Source organism: Rutidosis leptorrhynchoides, chromosome 3 (genome assembly GCF_046630445.1).
Source record: "Rutidosis leptorrhynchoides isolate AG116_Rl617_1_P2 chromosome 3, CSIRO_AGI_Rlap_v1, whole genome shotgun sequence".
NCBI classification, from domain to species: Eukaryota; Viridiplantae; Streptophyta; class Magnoliopsida; order Asterales; family Asteraceae; genus Rutidosis; species Rutidosis leptorrhynchoides.
The window spans coordinates 669,015,202-669,025,230 of record NC_092335.1 but is presented as its reverse complement, the minus strand read 5'-3'; the positions used below and the strand labels follow the sequence as shown (position 1 = coordinate 669,025,230).

Here is a 10,029-nt window from a genome sequence, read left to right as displayed (position 1 = left end):
CCTTTTGACTCCGTTATGTAACGCTTGGTTTTAGTTAGTTTTAGATCCCCGTTTACTCGATAAGGTTTGTTTACAGCTATCGAGTCTTGTCGTCTATGTTGTAATCCAGTTTGCCTTTTCATCTTTCGATGAAAGGACTTTGATATATAGTTTGCATTATTTTTACCAAAAAATAAAAAATTAAGCAGAAACAAGAAGTAAGCTATAACAAGATGTTCAAAATTTTCATTTGCTTGTAAGTTTCAAGTAGAAAGTATCAACTTAGGTTTAATATACCAACAAAATTATACATACACCACTAAATATGTATAATAGGCTTACAACAGGTCTACTTATCTTCGGTATCTGGGCAACAACGCTAACTTCTGTCGTATCAATCAATCATTCTTCTGGTGATGTCTTACAAGCCAAACCCTTGATAACATGCCGACACTGAAACCTGTAATAGATGATACAAGTATTATAAACAAAGATTAAAATAGTTGTATATCACATAAATAAATGTATACAGTTTGTACCCGCAAGTGGAAAAGCTAAGCAAGATTGTCGAATTAAAATAAGAATGCACTAATTTCTACTAAACACCAAACTAAGCTCACAAGGTCTATGTCAAGCATCATTTTAAAGGGATGTATTACCAGATGAAATCATTTGAATTAGGGTCCGGTATGTTGTTAGTATCTGCAGGCGAAGGGACACAATTTAGAGGATGAAACACTCGATCTTGATTTCTACACTTGATTCGTAATCTCAGGGGCACTATCTACAAATAAACAACACTTCCAGTAAATATTAATAATATACTTAAATAGTTAAATCGATTCTTGTAACAAAGATGCACCAGTAAACAAACTGTAATAGAGACCAAAAAGCTTTGGTTAATCATCAGGAAAACTACCAAAAGCAGAACTGATGTTGTAATTCATCAGTATTTCCTTTAATACTATTAGATATATTATATAATTATATATTATATAATTATATATTATATATTATATATGGATCCTACTAATATGCTAAAAGATTCATAAACATATGATATAATAGTCATATTGAGAGAGGAAAGAGTTGAAAGGCTAATGCAAGAGAGCACTGGAAAGAAATTTTATAAGTAGGTGATCACAGTGAAGTTTCTAAGAAGAATAATTGAAGGGGTGTACAAAACAATCTCAGTATTCAAAAAGTAAGATGCTTGGTCACAATTTAAAAGTTCTAATAATGATATATTACCTTTTTGTTGTATCTAAAATCACGCTTGGGAAGAAAGTGCAGAGGCATATTGAATGAAGAAGGAGCTTTAACCAGCAGGAACAACTTGGAAGGGCCTATGAATTTGCAAAGCTTCAATAAAGTTTTGATTTTTTTTACTTTCATTTTCATGATAGTCATGCTTTTTTATGAAATATATGTATCAATCTGATCAAATAATACCTGCATATGAATCAGATCCAGCTCCTTTCGATACCAGTGTCCTGATAACCTGTTGCAAAGGTGAATTATTAGATCCTAGAATGTTTGGAAACGGGAATTACAGAAGGCAATTTCAACTTATTACCATAAACGAACAGATTTGGTGTTTTTCACCATGAGGTCAAACAGTTAAAGCTTAAAGATTCAACTGAAAGGGATACAGGTCAGCTATGACAGACTATGAAAGACATCAAAAGTGACCCGCCCATATTAACCCCATCCAATCCGTTCCAATCACCCCGTTACCCAACTCACTTGACCAGCCCATTTTGCCACCTCTATTGGGAATACAAAAAACAGAGACAACCTTTCTTGAAATCCCTTCTGCTGCTTTACTTCTGGTGAAATCACAAGCATCAGAGACAACATTCTGTCCATGTGAAAAACACAACTCATATACATGTCTGGGCCTAATTGGACTAGCTCCAAGAACCAAAACGACAGCCTCAACATGTGGAATTTCACTGAAGATCATTTGGAGAGCAGATTGAGTACTAGCAACAGTCTTCATCAGCTTTTCAAGTCGTCTTATGCCATGTTTCACTTGTCTCTTTCTTCCCATTTCAACTCTACGTTGAGACGCTTTCATTTCGGTTTGTGCAAGAATAACCTCCTGAAACGTAAAATCTTAACAAATCCCTAATTATTGAAATAACAAATATCTTCAGCGTTTTTGTACAAGCGTAACATACCAACTCTTTATACTCTGTATTGAGAGCATCAAACTCAAGACTCACATCTTGTAAAATCCTGGCAATATAAACGATAAAAAAAGCTCAACGTTCCTAGCATTCATGACAGCAGCATTACAGCTTTGATAGAGTATACGGATTATATATATATATATATATATATATATATATATATATATATATATATATATATATATATAACAAAATAGTAAATGAAATAATGTGGTAGTAGTTCTTTAATCAAAAACTAAATCTAAGTAATCATAACTTAACATCATACAGCTTCAGTCAAGAATAATTTCTTATAACTCAGTTAACACTCAACCTAAATCTGTTTCGAAGATTTAAATAAGCTATATGCCTATATCTTCAACAATTAATTTGTAAACTGAATATCTAACATTAATAATAATTACACGATATAAATAAATTAGATTAAAGTTTATTAGTAAAATAAGCACCGAGCGAGCCTGACAAAATAAATCTCATAATTTATCCACAATAATATGAGTTTCAATACATGAATAATCACATATACAAATTCACATTCATATATCTTAAACATGAGTAAGAAGATCAAAAATGCACAAATCAGATTCCGAAATATATAAAACTGTAACAGTAATTGACGTTTTTAATGAAGGTTGTAAAGAGGAATGGTGCTTACGAAGGGATCTGTTGGTGCATAAAAAGAACAAACCCTAGAATGTCAATTACGAGATGAAACATGACGGAACCGTCGATTGAGTCCGATGAGATCTCCAGATCGGCGAACTCCATCTCCGAGCTGCCTGATCCTTCCATTGTTACCGTCGTTCTGAAAACTGTACCTTCCAAATTTGAATAAATGGACAGAAGCGGGTAAAGTATTGAGTTGATAAGAGAGATTTAATCTTTAAAAAACGATTTGTTAAGTAAGTGGTTGTTAGGAAGTTAACAGAGTTTTTTTCTTTTCAAATATATGAAGTTCCAAGAAAAATACAATTTTTTTTTTTTTTTGAAAGGCAATGTTAGTGGTTAGCTCACGAAGTTAATTCACGAAAATCCCCCCCCCCCCGAGACTCGAACCCTGGTCTCCTCGAACACCATGTTAACATGGTGACCAATGAGGCAAAGCCCCATTGGCTCCAAGAAAAATACAATTAAATAGACTACCAAGCTTAACGAGAACCTAAACTTAACAAAAGCTCACAATGAAACCACGGGATCTGAATAATAAAACGGACAACAAAATAAACCTAAAAGAACCAAGCTAACTAGAAAATAAAGTGAGTAACCAATCAAACGTGGGACGAAAGATTAAAACTCATATTCATCACGACAACATAAAAACCAATCGAACAATCACACATCCTTGATGAATTTCGATAAAAAATTTCATTTCGGCACCTTGAACCCGACGTCTTCTTTTTAGAATCCGGAAAATGAGTAACATCATCTGATGCCACGACCAAAGTTAATGGAGTAGTTACGACAAGTTACAAATCATTCAAGACTTTTCTAAAAACTTAAAGCAACTCTATTTTTTTTTAAATAAAATTATTATCGGACTTTTTATAAACACTCTCAACTAGAATAACTAAGGACATGCTCTACTCACTAAACAAATAAAAGTAAAATTAAGATAACATCCAAATAAATAACTTTAAATATACATGACCTATGCACATATATTTGTGCTATCCATGCTATTAAACACATACACATATATTTTATGATTGGTCTAACAATTTTTCATCTTAATAAAAAAAAAAAAAAAAAAAAAGGAGTCATCATTACATAATCTAAAAAATAAACATTAACTAGTACTTCACATATTATTATCACTATTAGACCACTTTTAATCATGGCAGAGTTATTATCAATCACATAGTGCTAAATCAAAGTCACATTAGTACTTTTTCCTCCGTCACTAATGAATAACAGATTATATTATATTATACCTATGTTATAAAAGACATAGGGGAAATGAATAGTACCCGGGGTATTTTCGACTTTTTTTTTTTTTTTTTTTTTTTTTGCAAATTCAACCACAAACCACCCCACACTTTATCCAAAAAATCAAATCCACCCCCCCAAAAGGGGGTAAAGTGTCAATTAACCATTCTCATAAAAAATCTTAAACAAACTCCACCCAAATATTCAACGGGCCATATCTTCGCACTTGCAACGAGTTAAATTTTTCCGCCACCATCGTTAAACTCGAAATAATTTTAGGAACACAATGTCACTAGCTATACGCAAAACGGGCGCTTTTTTAAAAAACGCTAAATATTTGGGGTACTTTTCATACACGTTAATTCTCCGTTAAATTTTTAAAAGTCGACAACTCCATAGCGAAACGCGTAGATGCACATATATTGTTAATTTTAAATAACATTTAAATCTTTCACGGGTTATACCTTAGTTCGACTCGAGTTGCGTTTCAACAACATCATCGTTAGCCACAAAAAAAAATTTACAAACTAAACGCAATAAAATACATTAAAAACCGAACCCCCGGCGCGAAGCGAGGGTTCGAACACTAGTTAATACTATCAATGACATCATTCATCAAACAAATTGGACCCACTATATTATATAAGTAATACAATGTATAAGTATTAGTGCTATTTGTACAAGAAATAAAAGCAACCACTGTTGAAATATTAATGGTGAAAGGTGGGTGGTTGATACATTTGGTCAAACACCACATGTATATTGTGATAATAAGTTGGTGTCTACAATTTGTGTAGACAAATTTGACTAGGTAAACTTCCTTACACATTCACCTACCACATTTCTAGTAGTATAAATATGAGCCTTAACCATGCTCATTTCTCATCCCAAATCAATTCATTCTCATTGTACTAAAAACTTAAATAGAGAGTTTGTGAGTAATCTCCTAACTACAAGAGATATAAAGATTCATGTTTATCCTTGTAATTAGAGAGAAGTGTAATTCATATTATTCTTATTAGTGAAGTGTTTCTTTCCTTGCCCGTAGTTTTTACCCTATTGGGGTTTTCCACGTTAAATCTTGGTGTTCCTTTTTTGTCATTATTTCAAAGTATTACTAGCGGTTTGCTATAATTCGGTGTCGCTTTTCTCAACAAGTGGTATCAGAGCTAAGGTTCTAATATCTGGTGTGTATTAATCTACTTATCGTATGCTCTGTGGTTGCCACGGGAGTGGATCGTCCACATCAGAAAATAAGTAAGATTAATTTCACTCGATAAAGGTTCTCGGGTACTATTTCTCTGAAAAATAGTATTGTCGAAAAGAATATTGTGATTATAGCAATGTCTACGAAATTCGGAATTGAAAAGTTCAACGGGAGTAACTTCTCGTTGTGGAAACTAAAGATGAAAGCTATCATGAGAAAGGATAAGTGTTTGGCGGCCATCAGTGGACGTTCCGCCGAAGTCACTGATGAAAAATGGGAAGAGATGGACGGTCAGGCTATCGCAAATCTTCATCTGGCACTAGCAGATGGCGTTTTGTCTAGCATTGAAGAAAAGAAGACGGCGAAAGAGATTTGGGATCACATCGTAAAATTGTACGAGACCAAATCACTCCACAACAAGATATTCCTTAAGAGGAACCTTTATGCGCTACGCATGAATGAATCTACTTCAGTTAATGAGCACATTAATTCTTTGAATACTCTATTTTCTCAACTCGCTTCATTAAGTTGCAATATAGAGCCAAAAGAACGTGCTGAACTTTTACTTCAGAGTCTACCTGATTCGTATGATCAACTCATTATTAACTTAACCAATAATGTTCTCTCGGAGTATCTAGTCTATGATGAAGTTGCGGCTGCTATTCTAGAAGAAGAAAATCGGCGCAATAACAAGGAGGACAAACAGGCTGGTTCACGACAAGTGGAGGCCTTATTGGTGTCAGGAGGGAGATCAACGGAACGTGGCCCAAGTGGGAGTCACAATCATGGTAAACCGAAGTCTAAAAAGAAGAAGACATATACATGCTACAATTGTGGCAAGAAAGGTCACCTGAAGAAGGATTTTCGGAGTTTAAATAACTCAAATCCTCAAGAAAATATTGCAAGCACTTTAGATGATGGGACTGCTTTGATTAGTGAAGCAGTGGTAGCAAATGAAGGCAGAAAGACATTTGTTGATGTCTAGTTATTTGACTCGGGAGCTACTTTTCACATGACCCCTAGAAGAGAATGGTTCAAACAATATGAACGTATCTCAGGTGGATCTGTATACAGTTGCAATGATCATGAACTAAAAATCATTGAAATTGGAGATATCATTATGAAGATGCACGATGGTACAGTTCGTACTATTCAAGGTGTACGACACGTGGAGGGTTTGAAGAAGAACTTATTGTCTTTAGGACAATTGGATGATCTTGGGTGTAAGATGGTGATACATGAGAAGATCATGATAATCAAGAAAGGCGCGGCTGTACTTATGAAAGGAGAAAAGGTGGGTGCTAATTTATACATTCTGAAAGGCGAGACGGTACAGGAATTGGAAGCATCTGTTGCTTCGAATAGTTCAAGTGATAAAGTTGCTATGACATGGCATCAAAAGCTTGGACACATGTATGAGCAAGGTATGAAGATTCTTGTTGAAAGAAATCTTATTCCTGGTCTTACAAAGGTATCGCTACCTTTCTGTGAGCATTGTGTAATTAGCAAGCAGCATCGCCTGAAGTTTAACACATCAAATTCTAGAAGTAAATTGATTCTAGAATTGGTTCACTCTGATGTGTGGCAAGCATTAATTCAATCCCTAGGAGGAGCAAAGTATTTTGTATCATTTATTGATGATTACACTAGGAGATGTTGGGTGTACCCAATCAAGAGAAAGGCGGATGTGTTTGAAGTTTTCAAAGTTTACAAAGCGCGGGTTGAACTTGAATCTGGTAAAAAGATCAAGTGTTTAAGGACGAATAATGGAGGAGAATACACTGGTGATGAATTTGATAAGTTCTGCAAACAAGAAGGTATCAAAAGGCAGTTCACGACGGCATACACTCCTCAACAAAACGGAGTGGCAGAGCGGATGAATAGAACCTTGTTAGATAGAACAAGGGCGATGTTGGCAACTGCAAGCTTGGGGAAATTATTCTGGAAAGAAGTAGTAAGTACTGCCTGTTACGTGATAAATCGATCACCATCAACTGCAATTGAGTTGAAATCATCGATGGAGATATGGACTGGAAAACCAGTTAATTATTCTGACCTGCATGTATTTGGAAGTCCTGTGTACGTAATGTACAATTCTCAAAAAACGACAAAGTTGGATCCGAAGTCCAGAAAGTGTTTGTTCTTGGGATATGCTGATGGAGTTAAGGGGTATCGCTTGTGGGACCCCACTGCCCACAAAGTAGTCATCAGCAGAGATGTTGTCTTTACAGAAGACAAAGATCTTGAAGATGTTAGCACTTCAAAAGAAACTATACCGATACAGGTGGGTAACGAATTTCATAAAGATTCTTCTGAAGCAGTACCAGAGCATGATGAAAATCAAGTAGTCGTTGATGAAGCTCCAGCGACTCGTATTTCTAATCGGGAAAGGAAACGTCTAGGGTGGCACTCAGATTATATTATGGAAAGCAATGTTGCATATTGTCTTCTAACAGAGGAAGGAGAGCCAACAACTCTTCGCGAGGCACTAAATCATTCAGATGCATCTCAGTGGATGACAGCTATGCAGGAAGAAATTGAAGCTCTTCATAAAAATAAAACATGGGAACTTGTGCCTTTGCCAAAAGGTAGAAAACCTATTGGAAATAAATGGGTGTATAAGATCAAACGAAATTGCGTTGATCAAGTGGAGCGGTATCGTGCAAGACTGGTGGTTAAAGGATATGCTCAGAAAGAATGTACAGACTTTAATGAAATATTTTCTCCTGTGGTTCGACTTACAACAATTCGAGTAGTTCTAGCGATGTGTGCTACATTTGATTTGCATCTAGAGCAGCTAGATGTGAAAACTACATTTCTTCATGGAAATCTTGAAGAAGAAATTTATATGCTTCAACCAGAAGGTTTTGAACTACAAGGAAAAAAGAACTTGGTTTGCAGGTTAAAGAAATCTCTGTATGGTCTCAAACAGGCGCCGAGATGCTGGTACAAGAGATTTGATTCTTTCATAATGAGCCTTGAATATAACAGACTTTATGCAGACCCTTGTACATATTTCAAGAGGTTTGGGGACAATGATTTTGTCATTTTACTGTTATATGTAGACGACATGTTGGTTGCAGGCCCCAACAAAGATCGTATTAATAAGCTGAAGGCTCAATTGGCTAGGGAGTTTGAAATGAAAGACTTAGGTGCCGCAAACAAGATTCTAGGGATGCAAATTCACCGAGACAGAGATAATAGGAAGATTTGGCTTTCTCAAAAGAATTATTTGAAGAAAGTCTTGCATCGCTTCAATATGCAAGATAGTAAGCCAATCTCAACCCCACTTCCTACTAATCTCAAGTTATCCTCTGTTATGTGTCCTAGCAGTGAATACGAGAGGAAGGAGATGTCTCACGTACCGTATGCATCAGCAGTAGGAAGTTTAATGTTCGCAATGATATGTACAAGACCAGACATTGCACATGCAGTGGGAGTAGTTAGTCGGTACATGGCGAATCCTGGTAAAGAGCATTGGAATGCGGTAAAGAGGATCCTTAAATACATCAAGGGAACCTTAGATGTTGCATTATGTTATGGGGAACCGAAATTTATAGTCAAAGGGTATGTTGATTCAGATTATGCAGGTGATATCGATAAAAGTAAATCTACAACTGCATATGTATTCACACTAAGCTGGGTTTCAAAACTGCAGTCAATTGTGGCGATGTCAACAACAGAAGCAGAATATGTAGCAGCTACTCAAGCTACTAAAGAGGCAGTTGAAATGTCCCGTTCTTATTGATTAAAAACGTTCCATATTAATTGATTTCGTAGCGAGGTTTTGACCTCTATATGAGACGTTTTTCAAAGACTGCATTGATTTTTAAAACAAACCATAACCTTTATTTCATAAATAAAGGTTTAAAAAGCTTTACGTAGATTATCAAATAATGATAATCTAAAATATCCTGTTTACACACGACCATTACATAATGGTTTACAATACAAATATGTTACATCGAAATCAGTTTCTTGAATGCAGTTTTTACACAATATCATACAAACATGGACTCCAAATCTTGTCCTTATTTTAGTATGCAACAGCGGAAGCTCTTAGTATTCATCTGAGAATAAACATGCTTTAAAGGTCAACAAAAATGTTCGTGAGTTATAGGTTTAACCTATATATATCAAATCGTAACAATAGACCACAAGATTTCATATTTCAATACACATCCCATACATAGAGATAAAAATCATTCATATGGTGAACACCTGGTAACCGACATTAACAAGATACATATATAAGAATATCCCCATCATTCCGGGACACCCTTCGGATATGATATAAATTTCGAAGTACTAAAGCATCCGGTACTTTTGATGGGGTTTGTTAGGCCCAATAGATCTATCTTTAGGATTCGCGTCAATTAGGGTGTATGTTCCCTAATTCTTAGATTACCAGACTTAATAAAAAGGGGCATATTCGATTTCGATAATTCAACCAAAGAATGTAGTTTCACGTACTTGTGTCTATTTTGTAAATCATTTATAAAACCTGCATGTATTCTCATCCCAAAAATATTAGATTTTAAAAGTGGGACTATAACTCACTTTCACAGATTTTTACTTCGTCGGGAAGTAAGACTTGGCCACTGGTTGATTCACGAACCTATAACAATATATACATATATATCAAAATATGTTCAAAATATATTTACAACACTTTTAATATATTTTGATGTTTTAAGTTTATTAAGTCAGCTGTCCTCGTTA

At 35.1% G+C, this 10,029-nt stretch overlaps 1 protein-coding gene across 1 annotated transcript; it reads right to left on the bottom strand.

Moving 5' to 3' along the window:
- Nucleotides 1-222: 222 nt before the first annotated feature.
- On the bottom strand, nucleotides 223-2,966 carry LOC139902612 (uncharacterized). The gene is made up of 7 exons (XM_071885218.1): nucleotides 2,830-2,966; nucleotides 2,163-2,220; nucleotides 1,778-2,083; nucleotides 1,432-1,480; nucleotides 1,231-1,325; nucleotides 639-763; nucleotides 223-439 (listed from the first exon to the last, which is right to left on the bottom strand). Exons 1-7 carry the CDS (start codon nucleotides 2,964-2,966, stop codon nucleotides 382-384), a joined length of 828 nt encoding a protein of 275 aa, XP_071741319.1. The 3' UTR covers nucleotides 223-381.
- Between the last annotated feature and the right edge of the window lie 7,063 nt (nucleotides 2,967-10,029).